The sequence below is a fragment of the Polypterus senegalus genome, chromosome 7 (assembly GCF_016835505.1).
Source record: "Polypterus senegalus isolate Bchr_013 chromosome 7, ASM1683550v1, whole genome shotgun sequence".
Taxonomy (NCBI): Eukaryota; Metazoa; Chordata; class Cladistia; order Polypteriformes; family Polypteridae; genus Polypterus; species Polypterus senegalus.
The window spans coordinates 23,287,774-23,309,919 of NC_053160.1; the positions used below are offsets into that span (position 1 = coordinate 23,287,774).

Sequence of the window (22,146 nt, forward strand, 5' to 3'; positions counted from 1 at the left end):
GATGTGAAATGCACAACTTCAAGTTATTTTTGCTGAAGACACCTATAGGTTTAAATTTTATCATAAAGGTGTAGTTTTTTTGGTCCAAACATGGTGTAAAAAGGAGGGTTTTTGGTTGCAGAGACCAAAAATAGGGGGTAAAACCCAAAACACTTAAAGCCTTGCATAACTAGACATCATGATGAATCGAACGGCGTATCATATGTGGTGGTGCCCGTGAAGTGTCTTTCATTTTGTTTGCTTTAAGGCATAGCAGCCTGGGGACGTGAGGTGTTAAAAGTAACACTGAGTTGCCCCTTTCTGCTCCTAGCAGATCTTGGTGGAGTGGAGGATTTACAATTGGATTCAATTTTGTGATTCATTGCTGCCACCATCTGGTCATTGGTGGTAGTGCAGGCAGTTTCACACAATGGCGCAACCTCAGCTGCCGACCTTATTAATATTTAACAACATTTAAGTGCAAGTGGCCAAATTCATCACCCAGATCAGCAGCACAGCGCCTTTTTTATTCTGAGTAATTTTTTTTTAATTCATTCATTCTTTAAACTGGATGATGACAGAGAAAACCACGTTTTTATGCTCCAAACTTTAGAATGATAACATCATGCCTCACATCCATGAGATGAAAGTATGCTTAGACCTGATGTTCCTTTTCAAGCCTTTCCCTTTTAGATAAAGAAATAATGGGGAAGATGTGGCTGACATGATGAGTCACATAAGTAGAGAGTGTTACAGAAAAGAAAAAAAAGAAAAAGATTGGTTGACATCTGTTCCAGTAAAAAAAAAAAAAAAAAAAAAAAAACAGATGTTATTGATTCCAAAGCATATTTAATTTGCGACTCTGCTTGGGCATTATGATATAACTGCATTAGAAGTCCATAACTGAATGAAAATGCTGCCGAGATTAGTGCGAAAGGTATTGAAGTGCACTTTATTGGCATTAAAAGCATCTTTGTTCCGACGCTGCTTCTGGTAAAACTGTATTGGCTACGCAGCTTCTGACTGCATCTTGCTTTCCACCTACATTAAATGCTCTTAAAATCTTTTTAATGTACCACTGGCACTTTTCAAGAAGGGCAAGACGGGTCTGGATATTTGTTCCTTTGTCTTGCATGACATCCCTAAAATACTGCATTTATAAGTTGCTAGGGTGGGTGGGAGCCTATCCCATCAGCATCGGGGGTAATACAGCGGCTCATCCATCACAGGCCATACTTGTGCACACACACACCATCCATCCATCCATCCATTGCTCAGAATAATGGGAGAATCAACAGGGGGTCAAGATTAGTGGTGGCTTCAGTTGATTGGGGGAGGTGATAAAGTTCTGCATTTTAAGAATTAGAGGACGTAATGTATTAAATTATCCATCCATCCATTTTCTAACCCGCTGAATCCGAACACAGGGTCACGGGGGTCTGCTGGAGCCAATCCCAGCCAACACAGGGCACAAGGCAGGAACCAATCCTGGACAGGGTGCCAACCCACCACAAGACACACACAAACACACCCACACACCAAGCACACACTAGGGCCAATTTAGAATCGCCAATCCACCTAACCTGCATGTCTTTGGATTGTGGGAGGAAACCCACGCTGACACGGGGAGAACATGCAAACTCCATATAGGGAGGACCCAGGAAGTGAACCCGGGTCACACACACACACACACACACACACACACACACGCATATTCAATCACAATTTGCTATTAAAAAGTTGGCAGTTAACCTAACCTGAACATCTTTGGAATGACTAGTAGAGAATAAGAAGGAAACATCACACATGAAAATGGGGACAACATGCAGTCCCCACAGTCACACACACTTCGATGGGTCAGTTTAGAGTCCCGAATTATATTTACCTTGCATGTCTTCTGGATTTGGGAGGAAACTTTTGCCAGGTAAAATGCCCACATGGACATGTGGCGGTCACTAAAATCAAGTCAAGTGGGCTTTATTATCATACCATCTATAGAAATATCTTGGTGCAGCATATACTGTGGTAGGAAATGTTGTTTCCCACAGCCACAGTGGAATATTTAGGCAATAAGGATGACAATATAACATACAGATTTGGGGGGGGTGGGGGGTAATTTACATAAGGGAATGTAGAGCAAAGAACAACATCTGTACAAATAGCCATCACATAGACAAACAGCAATCAGTGATTATAGGAGGTGTACTTGGGACAAGGAATGCAATGGAATGCAGAACAGAAGAGTGATCAGGTAAAAGTCTATGATAAGGGTGCACTGCAGGGACGGGGTAACATTATACTCAGGAGCCTGACTACCTCTGGGAAGAAGCTGCTGTTTGGCCTGGCAGTGTTAGTCCACAGCCTCCAATGCCATCTGCCAGGTGGAAGCAGGGAAAGGAGATTGTGGGAAGGGTGGTAGGGATCTCCCACAGCATTGGAGGCATTATAGATGTAACACTTGGTGAACATGTTCTTAATGGAAAGGAAAGAAGTCTCAATGATGGTCACCACAGTGTGCACTATCCATATTTGGACTTGCGATCAGAAGCATTACAGTTCCCTTACCCGACAGAAGAGCAACGGTTTAGGATGCTTTCAGTGGTGCTCCTGTAAAATGTGATGGAAGACTTGACAGCTGGCGTATAGAGTGGAGTTGTTTTCTTGGTTAAGGAGGAGGTATTGATAGACCCCATTGGGTCCTCCACTAAGTGCATACAAATAATTTGGTGCTTTTCCCTCTCTCTACTACAGAACTTTTGATGTAAAGTGAAATGTTGTGGGGTGGTTTGCTAAAGTCTACAATCATATCTTTAGTTTTATCAACATTGAGAGTCAGGTTGTTGCACCTGAAACAGTCTAGCAACTGCTCCACTTCCATTTTGTGCTTTGTCTCATCATCATTGCTGACGATACCACCGGGGTATCTGTAGACTTGATGATGCTGTTGGGGTTGTACATCACAGTACAGTCATGAGTTACCAAGGTGAACAGAAGTAGGCTAAGTACGCATCCATGGGGGGCTTTTCAGTGCTGGAGATTTTGTTGCCAATGCAGAATGTCTGTTGTTTATCAACCAGAAAGTCCAAAATTCATTTACAAACAAACAATGACCCTAAGCAGGATGAAAAGACAATGCAGGAGTGGCTTAGGAAAATTGATGGGAATGTCCTTGAGTGGCCCAGCCAGAGACTAAACTCGAACCCAATAAAAAATCTCTAGAGACACCTGAAACTAGCTGCTCACCAGTGGTCTTCATACAACCTGACAGAGCTTGGGAGGATCTGCAGAGATGAATGCCAGAAAGTCCCCAAATAAATGTGTGTAAAGCTTGTCATATCAGTCCCATGAAGACTCCAGGCTGGGATCACTGGCAAAGGTGCTTCAACTAAGTACAAAATAAAGGGTCTGAATACTTCTGATAATGTGATATTCCAGTTTTTTTAAAATAAATTTGCCAAAAATTCTAAAATCCTGTTTTTACTTTGTTATTGTGGGGTATTGATTGTTGTTTGATATGGGGAGAAATAAATGCAAATGATTTTAGCACAAGGCTACAACGTGACAAAATATGTAAAAAGTAAAGGGGTCTGAATACTTTCAGAATCCAATTTACTAACAAAATCATTTGATCAGATATGTGATAATATTTAATTTAATTTTCCAAAAGCTTTTGATATCCTATTACATAAGCGATTGATGAGACTTCATCTGGACTACTGTGTGCAGTTGTGGTTTCCAGGCTATAAAAAAGACAGAACAGCACTGAAAAAGTCCAGAGAAGAGCGACTAGGCTGATTTCAGGACTGCAGGGGATGAGTTGTGAGGAAACATTAACAAAGCTGAGCCTTTACAGTTTAAGCAAAAGAAGAGTAAGAGGAGACATGATGGAAATGTTTAAAGTTATGAAAGAAATTATTGCCATGCACCGAGACCATGACTTTAAAATGAGTTCATCAGGAAAATGGGGACACAGTTGGAAACTTGTTCAGGGTAAATTTCACAAAAACGTTAGCAAAGTTTTTTTTCGCACAGAGAACCATAGACACTTGGAATAAGCTAATAAGTAGTGTAATACACAGTAGGCCTTTAGGGACCTTCAAAACTTGACTTGATGTAATTTTAGAAGAATTATATGGATAAGACTGGTGAGCTTTGATGGGCTGAATGTTCGGTCTCTAATTAGAACAATGTAGACGAGAACAGACCAAAGAGAAATGGCAGGTCAAAGTGCTCTGTCTATGAATGAAATTAGTACAAAGAATGTTGGGTGTTTTTCTTCATTATGAACGCGCTGGACTGTTGTTTATGGTAATTCCATACAAACATTAGGAGGTTTGTCTTCACAACATAAATAATGGAGTAAATTACAAAGTAACATAGTAGACACTTTGGGGACTTTATGATCTGTACTCGATGATATATTTCAGAATTTACTTCAATGTGCTTGGCAAGCTTTGTTAGACTAAATGGCTTATTTTAATCGAACTGTACTTGTATTATTTATTTATGTAACAGGACAGGTAATTTGTGATTTGACATCTTTAAAATTTGTCCTAATCTCTTAATGTTCCTCCACAGGTGGGTGCCAGGTACAGGCCACACAATGCCGAATCCAGAAGTGCACAACGGACTTTGTTTCTCTGACGTCCCATCTTAACACAGCGCTGGATGTTTTTGACACAGAGTTTTGCAAAGCACTGCGCGCCTATTCTGGTTGCACACACCGAACCGCCAAGGCCTGTCGTGGAAACCTGGTGTTTCACTCGGCTGTTCTAGGCATCAGTGATCTCATTAGCCAGCGCAACTGCTCCAAGGATGGGCCTACTTCTTCTACCCAGACAGAAGTCATCCACGAGCCCTGTAGTTATCACAGTCGCCATCAAGGGATGGGTAAAGACATTCGAACTGGGATCCAGGACCAACCCACCTACCTCTTCTGTGGCCTGTTTGGGGACCCACATCTTAGGACTTTCAAGGACCATTTTCAGACATGTAAGGTGGAGGGAGCTTGGCCCCTGATCGACAACAACTACTTGTCCGTTCAAGTGACGAATGTACCAGTAGTGCCAGGTTCAAGTGCTACTGCAACAAACAAGGTATGAAGTGATCTACTCTGATGCAGCCAGGAGGATGGACATCCTCGCTATCATTTTTAATTGTTTAAGCAAGAAATTTTACTTTTGTACAATGGTTTGCTTCTAGGTATTTTTCTGGCTTATTACGATTTGAAAACTCTGCTTTTGTTTTTTACCACAGCCCTAAATTACATTAGGAGACTTTGATAATGGATGAATGCTTCATACGAAGCACGGTTGTGTTTTTAAATGGGACAGAATTAGGGATTGTCTCACGTCATCCGGGAAAGAAGGAAATCAATCAATCAATCAATCAACATTTATTTATATAGCACATATTCATACAAAAAAATGTAGCTCAAAGTGCTTTACAAAATGAATAGAAAAATAGAAGACACAATAAAAAATAAACATAAGTCAACATTAATTAACATAGAATAAGAGTAAGGTCCGATGGCCAGGGTGGACAGAAAAACAAAAAACTCCAAAAGCTGGAGAAAAAATAAAATCTGTAGGGGTTCCAGACCAAGAGACCGCCCAGTCCCCTCTGGGCATTCTACCTAACATAAATCATCATATTTTCATGGAAGGACCTGATGATGATGGTCACGTAGACTTCTGGCTTTCAGTCCATCATTGTTGGAGCATCATGATGCTTTGAGTCCACCACAAAGAAACCGGAAAAAGAAACAGAAGAGAGTCATTTTTAGAGCCACCATGAATAGTTATTATGAAGAATTGAACATCAGAGTATCAGGATTAGTTAAAGTGAAGTTATAAAAGGCCATGTTAAAGTAATGTGTTTTCAGCAGTGTTTTAAAGTGCTCTACTGTATTTGCCTGGCGAATTCCAGAGGCTATTCCAGATTTTAGGTGCATAGCAGCAGAAGGCCGCCTCACCACTTCTTTTAAGTTTAGCTTTTGGAATTATAAGGAGACACTCATTTGAAGATCTAAGGTTACGATTTGGAATATAACGTGTCAGGCATTCCGATATATAAGATGGAGCGAGATTATTTAAGGCTTTATAAACCATAAGCAGTATTTTAAAGTCAATCCTGAATGACACAGGCAACCAGTGTAGTGACATCAAAACTGGAGAAATGTGTTGGATTTTCTTTTCCCAGTTAGGATTCTAGCAGCTGCATTCTGCACTCGTTGCAAATGATTTATGTCTTTTTTGGGTAGTCCTGAGAGGAGTGCGTTACAGTAATCTAGTCTACTGAAAACAAAAGCGTGAATTAATTTCTCAGCATCTTTCAATGATATAAGAGGTCTAACTTTAGCTATGTTTCTTAAATGAAAAAATGCTGTCCTAGTGGTCTGATGAATATGCGATTTAAAATTCAGATTACAGTCAACGGTTACCCCTAAATTTTTTACTTCCGCCTTAACTTTTAATCCTAGTGCATTAAGTTTATTTCTGATAACCTCGCTGAATCCATTATTGCCAATTACCAAAATTTCAGTTCTCTTTATTTAGTTTGAGAAAATTACTATTCATCCATTCAGAAATACCAGTAAGACATTGTGTTAGTGTATCGAAAGAGTCGGAGTCATCAGGTGCTATAGATAAGTACAGCTGTGTGTCATCAGCATAGCTGTGGTAGCTCACGTTGTAACCTGAGATAATCTGACCTAACGGAAGCATGTAGATTGAGAATAACAGCGGACCCAGGATAGAGCCTTGTGGAACACCATATCGGATATCATGTGTCTTTGAGATTTGATTACCACAACTCACAAAGAATTTTCTCCCTGCCAGGTAGGATTCAAACCAATTTAAGACACTGCCAGAGAGGCCCACCCATTGACTAAGGCGATTTCTAAGAATATTATGATCAATGGTGTCAAATGCAGCACTCAGATCTAAGAGGATGAGAACAGATAAATGGCCTCTGTCTGCATTTACCCGCAAGTCATTTACTACTTTAACAAGTGCAGTTTCTGTACTGTGATTTGTTCTGAAGCCTGACTGAAAAGTATCAAGAATAGCATGTTTATTTAGGTGGTCATTTAACTGCATAATGACTGCCTTCTCTAAAATTTTACTTAAGAAGGGCAGGTTAGAAATGGGTCTAAAATTTTCAAAGGCAGAGGGGTCAAGATTATGTTTCTTAAGAAGGGGTTTAACTACAGCAGTCTTAAGACAGTCTGGAAAGACCCCCGTATCTAATGACGAATTTACTATGTCCAGAATATTGTCAATTAGAACGCCTGATATTTCTTTGAAAAACCTGGTTGGTATTGGGTCAAGGACGCAGGTGGAGGATTTCAGTTGAGAAATCTCTCCCATGTGTATTTGTTATACTTTATAGTAGAGAAGAAAGCAACAGTAGGTTTTAGAAATTGACAGCTCAATTTATTAATACAATTTGTGTTAATAGAATCAATTAATTATTTTATCCCAGATTACAACATGGTTATATGTAAGGCAGTTTTGAACTCTTTTACTTCAACTCTGTTAGCCAGCAGCCTTACCACGTGAACTTCAGAACAGGTCATTCACCTGAAGCTAAGCCTGTTCAAGCCTGGACAGTACTTGGATGGGAGACCATCTAGGAAAAGCTTGGGTTGTTGCTTGAAGAGGTGTTGGTGAGGCCAGCTGGGTGTGCTTACCATGTGGTCTGAGGGTGGATTCCAATGCCCCAGTAAAGTGATGGGGACAACGTGCTGCAAAAATGGTGCAGTCTTCCGGATGAGATGTGAAAAAGAGGTGCTTACTCTCTGTGGCCATAAAAGATCTATGGGCATCTTTTGTAAAGAGTAGGGTGTCAGTCTGACCTCCTAATCACCTCCCTTCCTAACTGATTAACTGTCTTTTCCACCTCTTCATCACCTAGTAACTAACTTTGGTAGCGTACTGATGCAAAATGGCTGTCATTGCATCATCCAGGTAGGTGCTGCACATTGGTGGTGCTTGAAGTGGCTGCCCTTCTCTATGTAAAGTGTTTTGAGAATCTCAAAAAAGAGCTATATAAATATATAATTCCATCTTCTTCTTCTTCTACAACAAGTTTCTTGGACTTTTGACTAGTAATTTCTATCTATCTATCTATCTATCTATCTATCTATCTATCTATCTATCTATCTATCTATCTATCTATCTATCTATCTGTCTTATCGCTTTATGGATGTTTCATTTTTACAATTCTGACATGATGAACCCTTACTTGTTTGTATGATAGACATAACATACTAGTGTTTAGTAATCAATGCTTTGATGCTATTCGTACAAAACTCAATCAATGACATTTTTTATCAGTTCTTCATAACTCCAGTGGACTGGTTCAGATCTTGGGCTCGCAGCTATCTGGATTGAGCCAACATGTTGTGTTTTTTTTGTTTGTTTTATCATGTTTGTGTGTGTTTTCCTTTAGACTCTGTAGTTTTCCTTCCATATCCTATGTTTTAAGTTAATTGGCGACAGGATGAAGGTGAGCACTCCATGCTCGTTCAACATCCATCTGGCTCAAGCTCTGAGGCATAAACAGCCATGAAAGTTCATATTCAGAATGAATTGATGATCTTTTTTGCTGGATACTTTTACAACTTACAAATCACAGCGTGTAGTATGTTTTGATAAATTTTGGGTGCTTGCAGCCCTGAAGGTGGGTTAAGCGAATTTAGGAAATTAATGCATTATCACTTCAGGAAATTTCCAAGATACATTATTAAAATGGTTCAGTTGTTCTAACATGCAGTTCTCATAATCAATTTAGTCAATAGTGTTTAATGAAACCCCTCTTTTCCAATGCTCTACAACAGGGGTGAGAAACATCAGACCTGGTAGGTTGCAGTGATTGCAGGTTTTTTTTTTTTCCAATCCAGTTAATTAGGCACCAATCCTTGCCAATAACAGATCTTGTTTATCATATATACTCGCGTTTAAGTTCTACCGCGGATTAGACGGGGATTGATTTTACCGTATGATTTTGGGTATTTTATAATGTCGGTCGCATAAGTCAAATAAGGAAAACTCTTGTTATTTGTTCAAGAGATTATGATATGCTAACACCCACCTGAGAGAGTAACCACGGAGCACACTGCCTTATTTTTGTATGTATTGTGCCTACATGACCACACGGTAATACCGGAAATATTCAAAGATGGAGCATTCGCCCGGAAGAAAATATGAAGCTGGTTTTAAATTAAAAGTTGTTGAAGTGACGAAAGAAATTGGTAACTGTGCTGCTGCAACAAAATTTGATGTGTTTGAGAAACTGGTGCGATATTGGAGGAAGCAAGAAGATGTAAAAAAAATTGTGTTGCATTTTTGAATGGGTGTATAAGTCGGGGTCTGATTTTATGATAGATTTTTCAGCTTTCAAGACCCGAATTATATGCGAGTATATATGGTAATTTTATGGCTTATTAGTGTTTTCATTCTGCCATGTCAGGTCATTCTTGCATCGTAGATTTTTTCCTTTCCAAGGATATTATTCAAATGATGTGAAGAATAAAATAGATGAGTAATTCTCAGTCCTTCACTTTTTGTCTCCTTCCAAGTATGTTATTAAACCAAATAATGATGAATTCTCACAAGTGTAAATGGAAGCAAAGTTAGAGAGAATACTGCTGGTTCCTTCGTCATTAATTCTTATTGCTAATAAGGAACAATTAAAAAACAGGGAATGTAGTTGTTTAAGACCAAATTAAGTAATTAAGAGCGTGAAATCTTAATTAACTAGACAAGTAAAATGAAGCATTAAAATATTGCTTGAGCAATAGGTTCTTTATCAGCAATAATTCTCTTCTTTTATTTTTTTTTAAGAAATTGGGTTGGGACAAAAACCTGCAGCCACTGCAGCCCTCCAGGACTGACATTGTTCACCCCGCTCTACCACATTTTTCATCATTTTACATTCCTTTCATCGAATTCAGTTTCAAAATTTCTTGACTGTGGAGCCTGTAGTGAGATGGTGGTCCTCCCTCAAATTCCTTCAGAAATAGACAGTCCTACTAATGTCCGAGGCACCCAGTCAGACACTGGACGAGTCTGTACACTCACTTTAGTTATGGCGCAGATGAAATGATTTCAGACACTGTCAGCTATTGTGTGCTGTAATACACTGCATTTCAGCTCAAAGACCATTCGTTAGAGATCTTTAACCAGGAGAAGAAAAGGAAATGAGCCAGTAATTCAAAACCTAAAGTTAGTATTATTGTTCGTTAACCAGAATCAAACCCCAAAAGTTACAGCAAGCAACTGAAAAGCAAAAGTCAGGAATTGGGAAATCTAAAGGGAAATAATTAACACACACACACAAAGGTTGTTTTCTTAAAATATCTGCAAATTCATATAGTGACACGTCCAAAGTGCTGATTCTTTTGCCATCACACCAGTTAACGTGTACTACATAACTTCCGGGAACACATACAATAGCAACCATTGTTATATCATGATGGCAATTCATAATGGAGGCATCCAGAGAAAAACAAAATGCATAAAACAAAAATGATACAAAATAATTTCAAATAACTGAAAACAATTTCTAAAATGAAAATAAATGGAAAAAAAACAACACAGATTAAGAACCTCCGAACCCATAATGGGAAATAATCACCAAGAAAAAAGACTTAAACAAATGTTCGAAAAAGTGCCAAATGTGCATAATCATAACACTATGGAAAAGTGTTTATACAAAGTTAACTCCTTTTATTGAAGGAAGAAAGAAAGAAAATAGATGGTTGGATGGATGGATGTTTTGCATTTTGTGATGAAATGTGGATGGAGGTGAGTGTATCGTCAGCTCTTTTAAAAGTACACTATCTACCTGGCATTGAGTTCAAAGGCAAAAACATTCCTGAGGGCATAACATGAAAGCTTTTCTTAATGATCAGATGATGGAAGACAGCCTGGACGGCGATGAGCAAAACAATGAGACTTTTAATTGTAATATTTAGAATCCGAAGCAGATGCCAGCTGTTATTACTTTATCAATAATGCCCACTCCATTAAACAGTGCCTTTTTATAGCAAATGATATATCAGCTCCCTAATTGCTTGACAGTTCTGTTGGTTGTGTGTCCTTAAACATCATCCGTATTTATTCAGGTAACCCTAGGACAAGATGTTGTAGTTATAGGAGTGTTATGGTGCAGAATTGCATGCCTCTTTTGCTTCCCGATGAAATAATGAGCTTAATATATTAAATGAATTAGTCATTATGGTTGCTTATAACTTGGAGATTGTGACAGTGACACTAGTGGGGGCGAGACGATCAGAATGCATGGGTTTTATGATTCAGACTTTTAATTGCTGAGTACTGTATGTGTTCAGCAAGAAAACACCCAACCCCCGTGATGGATTATGCATGTATGGCATCAGATCTAATAAAAACAAATGTCTTTGAGTGGATTGGTTTGGAGTTTACCAACTCTTGTCTTTGTTATTTTGCTAAATTCAGAGCAGCCGTTGGCGGGACTCCCACTAGAATTCCCAAGTCCTTACAAAATTGGTGATGTCCTATTCTCTGGAACAGAGTGTAAGGCATTTTTGAATTTTCTGTTTAGCACAAAGCTGAATTCCACATGTTTCATGTTTTTGTCCCAAAGCTCATCCAAGATGGTCCAGGCATGATTTGGTATCCCACTCCCCAAGTAAGTGTCAAATCCAAGAAACAAGATGAGGTGCATATGTGTGGTGAACTGGAGAATTTATACAGGCTGATTCACATAAAGAGGATTAACTTAGTGGAACTTGCATATATTCATATATAAACAGCAGGGGTCCAGCTCTGTGGTCCTCGGACAGTCAGTTTTCCACATCTGTTACTCTAACCACAAAATCGCTTCTGTTATATGGCAGAAAGTCTTATATAGGAGTTTATTGCCTGTATTCTCCTTAACAGCAGTGCCTTGGGAGCCATAACAGCAGAGGACTACAAACTCTTATCTAGGCCTACCAGTTCTTCATATCTGAAATAATGGTAGCATACAGACGTGGACAAATATATTGGTACCCCTCCATGTAAAAAGGAGAACCTATGATTGTTTCAGAAATAACATGAAACTAACTAAAGTAACTGGCAATTACTTCAAATTTACTTAAAATTACAATTAATTAAAATTATTCCATATTTTAAAAAAATCAGACTTTGCTTTAGAGTTTTGATTCAACTGAATATTTCAAATAATACCAATGAAAATGTCTTGGACAAAAATAATGAGATGCTTAACCTAATTTTTCACTTCACAACCTTTAGAGGCAGTCACTACAAACAAGCCATTCCTGGCGCTCTCCATGAGACTTCTTTACCTGTCTACAGGTCGATTGGCCCACTAGTCCTGAGCAAACTGTTCCAGCTGTGTCAGGTTTGGTGGGAGTCTTCTCCAGACTGCATGTTTCTGCTCATTCCATAGATGTTTAATAGGATTCCAATCGGTGGTCATAGAAGGCTACTTCAGAATAGTCCAGTGTTTTGTTCTTAACATTCTTGGGTTCTTTTAGCAGTTTGTTTTGGGTCATTATCCTGTTGAAGGGTCCACGACCTGCAACTAAGACAGAGCTTTTTGACACTGGACAGTGCATTTCACTCCAGAATGTCTTGATCATCTTTAGATTTCATTTTTTCCTGCACAAACTCAAGTAATCTTGCGACAGGCGCAGTAAACCAGAGTGTATTTAACAGAGCCTGCAGCAGAATACCTGGTTCATACTTTGGTTTTGTCACATCTAGACTATTGGAACTCTCTGCTGTCACCAACACACTGCGGATCATTAAAACTGCAGTGGCGGTTCTGGTGTTCAATCAGCTGAGGTGGGCACATGCCATTCCTCTTCTCAGATCACTAATATGGCCCCCTGTAGCAGTATGTATTAACTTAAAATCCTTGATGCTTGCTTGCAGAGTAGTCAATGGATCAGTTCCCATATATATAATATACAGTATATGGAGACATTTGTGAGATCCTATGCTGCTCCTCAAGTACTCGGGTCTGGTGATGCTACATCTGTGTGGTATTGAATCTCAGTCCAGATTCTATTCATGTATAGCTCCTAGCTGGTGGAATGATCTTCCCTCCTCCATTTGGAATTGTGCCTCTCTCCATATATTTAAGAAACGTTTTGGTGAATTTCTGTCTAGCTCAGTGGTTCCCAATCTTTTCTATGCCCCGCTCCACTAGAAAATGTTTGATTTATGTTTGTACCCCTTACAAAAGTAACATCACCTTTCAAGATGAAGAACTCGTATTTTTGAACAGCAAACCACATATGGTACTGCAGGTGAACAAATTGAACTAAAAATAAATACACTTTTTAACTTGGTGCATAAAATTTAAATATAAATTAAGCAATTTAAGCTCATATAATAATAATCTTGTAAATGTGTTTCCCATGAAGGTTGGTTGATGGTCTGGGGCTTGGGGTATCCTGTGAAGCATCAAGCACCATAAGGAAATGGCACAAGATCAAGGGGCTCATGGAGACTCGAGACTGGAGACCCGCATGAAGCAATGAGAGCTGGTGTGCCACTAAGCAGTGAAACACAGTCGACAAGCTTTGTCCCCTGATAACACCTGCACTACAGTTCATTAAAAGATGTGCCGCACAGTTAAAATTGCTGCACCACTGCCAGGACTGCAAACAGGAGAGGTGGACTGAGTGTAAGCAGCAGGTGTTGTGTACAGTTCAGTCCCCCTTGTCCTCCCTGGCAAAAATGTCAATCAAACCTCAAAATCAGTGACATTTCATGATCAGGGCTTATAAAGAACTCCTTGGCCTTCTCTCATTGCCAGGTCTAATTTCCATTCTCATAGAGAAAAGCCAAGCAAAATGACACCTTTTATTGGCTAACTAAAAAGATTACAATATGCAAGCTTTCGGGGCAACTCAGGCCCCTTCTTCAGGCAAGATGTAACCATTCTCATAGAAAAAGCTATTTGCCTTTACGAACGCTACGTCCGCTGCAAGAAACCCACAAGAATCTGCATTTCTCTCCTCATTCACAGGTGACAGTTGTGCACGCAATGCCTGATTCTTTTCATATCATAGAACAGGAGCACTAACTAATAAATGACCTACAAATGACGGCACACTGCAAGAGACTGGTTGGACCATGATAAGTCTGACAATGCACCCCACACAGCCTTTTTCTTTGTCCCCCACCCTGAAATGCCATCTCACACCCCCTGATGTAAGCTATTAGATTTTATAATCTAGTAATTGTTACTAACTTGTATATTTGTTCTACCCTGCTATATCCTAACTACAGGGTCACAAGGGTCCGCTGGAGCCAATCCCAGCCAACACGGGGTGCAAGGCAGGAAACAAACCCCGGGCCAGCCCACCACAGGGCACACACACACACACACATACACACACACACACCAACCACATACTACGGACAATTTAGAATCGCCAGTGCACCTAACCTGCATGTCTTTGGACTGTGGGAGGAAACTCACGCAGACACGGGGAGAACATGCAAACTCCACACAGGGAGCACCCAGGAAGCGAACCCGGCTCTCCTAACTGCGAGGCAGCAGTGCTGCCCACTGCGCCACTGTGCCACCCTTACTCGAATATATTGACCTCTATTTTTGAGTCGCTTTGAATAAAAGCATCTGTTAAGCAAATACATGTAAATGTTTGCATGTTTTCTCACATTTGCATGGGCACCTTGGTTTTAATCCTGTAGGTGTTTAAGTTAGAGAGACCGGAGACAGTAATTTAGCATATTGTATGGAAGTGTGCATTGCCATCCTTTACAAGAAAAGTCCTTGCCTTTCACCCAATGTTGCCAGGATAAACTCTACAAGTAAAGCTACAACTGCATTTAGGAGACTCATACTATATCCTGTACCTGGTTACAGTCTACGGTGCATTTCAGTGCACTTCCCGTGTCTGCATTTACTTTCTCTGAATACTTCAGGTTTCGTCTTGCATCCCAATTCATGTTTGTCCTAACTGGTAATTCTAAATGTGTCTGAGTGTTTGTATGAGTGACCTTTGTAATAGACTGGTGCCTTGGCCAGCATTGTTTTCTGAGATAGACTGCGGACCACCACAAACTCTACTTTGGATTAAACATGTTGGAGATTGTCATGATATGTAAATGATCTATAGATGACTGATCTCAAGAATGTCATAAAAAACCTCAAATTGTATTTATTTTTTTCAATATTTTCAAATGTTTTGAATAAGCATGCTGTTTTCATATGAAGGATTTAAAAAAAAAAAGATATACAGTTAGCTGGAGACCTAAATGAAAAAAATCAGAGGAAACTCAACAGAAGATCTTACCTGAAGGAAAGGGAAATTGAAAATCAATTTAGGAGCAACATCCATGATGTGAAAGTGCTTCTATGTTTAATACTGTAATTAAAAAAAAAAAATTTAAGAAAAAAGTGGACTAATTTATGAACCGCAAGATATTTTTTACCCAGATATTGTCTCCTGCAATGCAAGTCCTCCAAATGTCACCAAAAGCTTACAGTGTTACTACATCATTTTGATGACTTACGAGTAAAGTTGGGAGAATATGATACATAACGTGAATATATATTTAAATACCGATAACCTGGTAAATTTTATATGATGTTTTGGAGCTGTGTGTGGTAAGTTCATCATTGCTCCAAATCAATATTTGCACATTTTCACAGTATTTAATTTAAAAGATTTCAATTTCCTCCCACATCTTAAAGATGTGAGTAGTGTCATGGAAAAAACTTTTGTCTCTCCTCAAAGAAGTCCATTATAGAGCCCAGATGAGAATGCAGAACATTTTTTATTTGCACAAAGTTGTGCACAAATGTCTCAGTCCATGGAGTGAGCCCTGAATTAAAAAAATAATATGCTTTCATACTTTTTCTAATTACCATAATCTGATTTAATACATTACGTCCTCTAATTTTTAAAATGCAGAACTTTATCACCTCCCCCAATCAACTAAAGCCACCACTAATCTTGACCCCTGTTGATTCTCCCATTATTCTGAGCACCACTTTGTTATGAGGGGTGTTTACTGCTTTTCCCATTGATCTTTGCAACGCTCCATAGTTGGGGTGTATGGGCTTCCCAATCAATTTATCCCTACTTTTTGGGAGGGTGTTTGTTACTAATTTGCCTCATTCTAACCTTTGAAAATTTACATTGGTACCTTCTCTAAGACAAGGAAGAGACCTCATCTGCTTAAGCTTTAAGTTACATTTAGTTACTCCTGAGTTACATTCAGTCCTTTTCCTTATGTTTAATAATTCATTCTGTTATAGATTCATACTGCATAAATTGTATACTTTTAGATTTTAAAAAATTATGATATATTAACTAAAATTCCATAGTAGTTAGATAGTCAACATATAAGTTGTCCAGATGTGAAAGAGCAATTGTGAGGAGAAAAGGCCTTTCAACACAATAAGATTGTCCAGGACTTAAGGATATGTTTCTCTCTGACCGGCTCACAGAATTATTCTTGTTTAGTCTTCAGCAAAGGAGACTACATTGAGATCTAACACAGGTCCTTAAAATTCTCAAAGACATCAAAAAAGTAGATTCAGCTGAATTCCTTTGACTAAATGGTGAATCACATATGTAAGGACACCAGTGGAAATTAAGGGGAAATGTATTTAGGACTGAAGCCAGAGAACATTTCTTTATGCAAAGATTGATGGGAGTCTGGAACAAACTACTGAGCCATGAAAAGGAAACAGAAACCCTAACAACTTTTAAGAAGTATCTGGATGAGATATTGGGACAGCTTAGCTATTACCTAAACAAACAGGCTTGATGGACTGAATGGTCTCCTCTTGTTTGTCAGAATCCGTATGTACTTATGTCTATCCTTTTCTCTAGATTTACTAAAATAACATTGAATCAAAGTTTAAAGGTCCCTTAAGTTTTACTCTCCATCACACTACTTGGTAATTTTATTCCATGTGTCTGTGGTTATTTGCATAAAGAAAAACTTTCTAAGATTTGTGCAAAATCTGCCCATACATGTTTCCAACTGTGTCCCGTTGTTGTTGATGAACAATTTATTTTAAAGTAACAGCTAGGATCCACTGTACTAATTATTTTTATACTTTTAAACTCTTTGATCATGTCACCGATTAATCTCCTTTTGCTTAAACTGAAAATATTCATCTCCTTCAGTATTTTTTCATAGTTCATACCACATAATCCTGGAATCGGCCTAGTCGCTCTTCTCAGTCTTTTTTGTAATATAGGGACAAAAATTGCACACAGTACTCCAGTTGAGTCCTCACTAGTACGTTAATTTAAGTATAAACTCCCTTGACTTATGCTTCATACATTGTGTTAACATTCTGCTTGACTTCTTGATTTCTTCTATATACTGCCTGGATGTAGACAGTGATGAGTCCACAACGACCCCTAGGTCCTTCTCATGATACAGTAGAGTACTTTCAAATTTCAAACCTTCCATGTTCTATTCAAATCTAACACTTCATGTGTGTAATACCTTAGTATTGCTTGAATTAAATTTCAGTGCAGTACATACAGAAAAGCAAATGTCAAAGAATGCATCAGTCGGCATGTTTTTAGATATGAATTTTTTCCAGTTGTGCCAGTGACCGACATATTTGCGCCCTCTGAATGGCACATGTGGACAGGCCTAGCATGACTAAACAATAGTCACTCTTATTGCCTATCAAGAGGTACAAATGTGTATTATTATCGATCCTTATTTCATAGTCACTCTTGGTCCACCAGCCCTGAAAACATTTAATGCATAGAAGCTCTTGTACCTTCTAGAAATAATAAAGTGGCATGAACAATGCATAAGCTCCTACCCAAGCAAAGCCTGATTGTGCTGGGCAGGCCATTTATACTGTCAAGCATGAAGCCTGACTGAATAAATCCTTCCTTGGATAGATTTATGTAGCATCAGCAAAGGAAGCTATAAGGAGGGGGAGGTTGTGAGCTTGCACTGACACAACACATTGCCGTACCCACCACATGACGAACCACCTCAGGATCCCTAATTGGGACAGTCAGAGTTTAATTATTGTTACTGCATGTGAATTGGCACAGTGGTAGTTCTACTGCCTCGCAGTAAGGACATCATGGGTTTGTGTCCTGGGTCCTCCATGTTTAGTGAGAAAAGCACTATATAAATATAAATAATTATTATTAATTAAACATAAATGCCATATTTAGGTTATAGATAAAAGTCCACAGAAATATTAGTTATTTTCACAATTCAGTTATGGTAGAAATTAGTCTCTTTTTTTTCTTCTTCTTCTTCTTAATTGTCCATACTTTTATCTTCATTCCCTTTCTTCTCACTTTCTAAGCCTTAGATTTTAAGGCTTTAAAATGGTTTCTTGCTATTTTAAAAGCTGTTGGTATTATGGGAAAATCCAGATATGGAGAACATAGTGACTAATAAGGACAAATGGCTGCTACGTGAAAACTTTGAAACACTCCTGGAATTTGAAAGCTGCGTCTTCTCCAGTCCTACAACACATCATGATTGTGACGGTTTCAAAAGACTGATGATGGTGATTTGGCTAAGTTCGACTGCAAAATGTGAATTAGGGTTTACTAGACACAATAACCTTTCAAATACAGGTTATAGAATAAATTTAAAAAATATTTGAGATTTGGTATCCCTTATCTTCACTGTCCTCCTACTTCTTTCTAAGATATCCTTGTGTGCGTCAGCTTTTTTTGCCCAATGCCCCTTCTCATGGTAATGTTCCCATAAAGCCTGCTTCTCAGACTGTGACATTTTGACGCACATTGCTTACCTTCTGTTCACTTTTTGACTACCATCAGTAATAGGCAGGTCCCCATTACCTGCTGGGAAAACATCTTTCCTGTTCCAGCAAACACTTCCCATCATATAAAGGCGACTCTCCGCATTCCTCCTGCACCTTTAGCCATTATCCTTGTGTGTTTCAGCCTCTCTTGCCAGTTGCTTTCTCTGATGATTGTGTTATCAAAGCCAAAGTGACCAATCAGATCAAAGCCAAACTGACCAATAAGATTGCTTGAAGGGCCCAGACATGCATACAAACTCATACGGGACAGAAGAGTTTTATTATTTAGTACATTATTGTAGCTACTTTCTCAAGTTGATATTGCCTAAAACAGACCATCATTTGCTCTGCAGTTAACTTATTTTTTAACTTATGTTTTAGGATTTAAAGAGGATCCGTACATTTGTGAGAACCACATTTTTTTTTTAAATTTCTTGCTGTAGAAAGTTACCGGTACATTTGAGATGCTTCATAAATGACAACAGCACCACAAGCATTTTCAGTCATTGTTATTAAGGATGGTCTTGAATTATCAGTAAATCAATAATGGATCGAAGTGTCCGCTTTCTGTTCTTAGTTCGTTAATTGGTTTGTAGTCGTCAAAATGAGTGAAGGTTATGACAACAGGAGACTTTTGGGGTGCCAGCACGGACCTCCCTGTTTACTTGCAGTTACAAACAAAAAGAATCAAACAAAAATGAGTCCCCATGTAAAAAGGGTGGCATCTTATTAATCTGGCTCTGCTGTGGGGTTGACTGATATCGATGGTCATTCTTTTAGATCGTTTTTCTATTAAGTGACGCCTTTTGTAACCCAGGGACTGAAAAGGGTGTAGTCAGTTGCTCTCACTGGTCGTTTTCTCAGAACTGTGAAGGAACAAAATGACAAGACAGTTAGTGGTTGCACCAGTTCTCGGCCCAGGGTGGGGATCACATTCCTGGGAAGAGCTTCGGTGGTGATCCTCAGGCGCACATACCTGACAGGCTGTATATAATGTTTGTTGAAATACTATGCCTTTGTGAGAGAGGGCTTTGGCTGTTGTGCTCATGTAAAATAACATTATCAAAGTGTACAGTTCACAGGAGAGCTACTTTATTAGTAGTGTCAAATATGTGGGGGCTATACAGAAGAAAAATTAGTGAGTAGTACAGTTCTTGATTGATGAGAAATGATTCTGAAAGCATTTTCCAAATGGTATCTCGTGGTCGGTCAGACATACACTTGCAGTCATGAATTCTTTTTGGTACAGTTGGTTACATCTATAGGTCTTTTTGTAGTGCTGGAGTTTAGATAATGTAACGATGCTGATAATCTGTTTTACTGTGTTTAAAATTAAAGCAGTGTGAGTGCTGGTTGCATAAATGGTTTCTAATGAATCTTTCTATTACATCAGTGCTTGTGATTGCTTTGATTCGCTGCTCCATCGATTGGATTAGATTACACATGTGTATTCTCCAATCGATGACATGTGAAATCAGAATGCTTCTCATTTGCCAATTCTGTATTCAACCTAACCCTTATTAGCCAAAGCTCATTGCTGTATGAGCTATAAATCTAATATTTTCTCTTAAAAGGCATAGATTATGTACTCGTCATCTCTAGAATCAGGATTAGATCCTCACTGGTAGATAAACTTTACTGGAAGAAGCGACGTTTAGTTTTTAATTTCATTGTTTGTTGACCGCCTAATGATTTCTTTTTTTTTGTTTTTCTCTGTGACGTGTTATGCTCAAGTACATATTCATGAAATCTCTTTTCTGAAAGATACATGTAAAATTGCTGAAATCCAGTAGCTTTTACTGACATTATATCCACACCCAAAATTTCTTCTGCACAAAGGGATGATCAGATTTCTTTTGAGGTTAAGTCTGTCAAGTTGTGTTTCGGCACTTTTCTTCAAGATATTCCAGTTCACAGTTGGTATTTAGTAGTCACTTGATAATTGACACTGGCGCATTAGTAATTATGCCATCAGGGTATGCATACTTTACTTTCATACAGAACTATAGGATTTACCAGACTCTTAACTTTTCCATTTTTTTGTGGTTAATCAACTGTGTTGCCATGTGTCTGTTTTTTTTTTATTTTTATTTTTTTGTTTCTTTACACTTTTATTTGACTTATTTGTGAAAAAAGAAAACCTCTCTGTGATCAGATATTAATTTTGTGGTTTCTTTACAGATAACTATTATCTTCAAACCTTACCAAGATTGCACAGATCAGAAGGTTTACCAGGCTGTGACAGATGATCTTCCTGCTGCTTTTGTTGATGGCACAACAAGTGGAGGAGAAGGCGATACCAAGAGTCTGCTAATTCTGGAAAAGGCCGCTGGGCGGCATGTAGAAATTTTTGCTAGCTATATTGGAGCTACTATCTTCGTGAGGCAGGTGGGACGCTATCTTACTTTGGCGGTCCGCATGCCTGAGGAACTAGCTATTGCTTATGATGAAACCCAGGACTTGCAACTGTGCATGAATGGTTGTCCTACTTTGGAACGCATTGATGAAGGTGGGATCATCCCTCTTCCTGTCTTGAGCCTACATCAGCCAGTTCATCAGCACCAACACCAACACCAACAGCATCATCGCCATCAACACAGTGGGCCTCATCAATCTCACAGTGTGTTTACTTTGGAAAGCGCTACGGCGAAATGCCATGACAAATTGGAAGTGAAGGACATTTATTTCCACTCCTGTGTGTTTGACCTTCTCACCACTGGCGATGCCAATTTCACCTCTGCGGCATTTAGTGCACTGCAGGACTTGGAGGCACTGCACCCTCAGAAAGAACGCTGGCATATATTCCCTAGTAAAGGGAATGGTGGACCATACTTCTTCCATTGTTCTTTGCTCACTTTAGGACTTTTCTTTGTTGTACTTGTGGTTTTGTAGGATTTTTGTCATTAACAGAAAAAGTAAATATATATTGCCCTAATATATTGAAGAAATGTTAAAATGAACAAAAAAATTATATATATGTATATACCGTGTATATGAAGGGTTGTCCAATACTGAAAAAAAAATTGAAGGAAAGAACCTAAAAAAAAAAATCTTCTGATTGGTTGTGTACATACTGTCATAATTTGTGTATTTTTTTTCAGGTACATTGGATATAGTATTATTCAATTTTTTTATTGTATTTTTTAAATGTCCCTGAATTAGGGCTTTGATAAAAGAAAGCACTTTATTATTATTTTTGCTTTATTTTGCAGTATTGCAAATTTTTCAGACTAGGATTACTGAGTTGTGTGTGTCGGTAGCTAGGAGGGTAAAGAAATGAGTATTCAAGTGTTTTACTGGGCAGGGGAGTGTGAGCACTTACTTATATGGGAGGGTGGGCAGGCGGGCAGTGGTGGGGTCTTTACA

At 38.7% G+C, this 22,146-nt stretch overlaps 1 protein-coding gene across 1 annotated transcript in view; it reads left to right on the forward strand.

Annotated features, from left to right (window-relative positions):
- rgmb (repulsive guidance molecule BMP co-receptor b) overlaps nt 1-21,763 on the forward strand; it is a 41,403-nt gene extending 19,640 nt beyond the window's left edge. The window contains exons 2-3 of the mRNA XM_039758351.1: nt 4,558-5,075; nt 20,962-21,763. Coding sequence (XP_039614285.1) covers nt 4,558-5,075; nt 20,962-21,672 — 1,229 coding nt within the window. The 3' untranslated portion in view covers nt 21,673-21,763. The remainder of the gene's footprint in view (nt 1-4,557; nt 5,076-20,961) is intronic.
- The last annotated feature ends 383 nt before the right edge of the window (nt 21,764-22,146 follow it).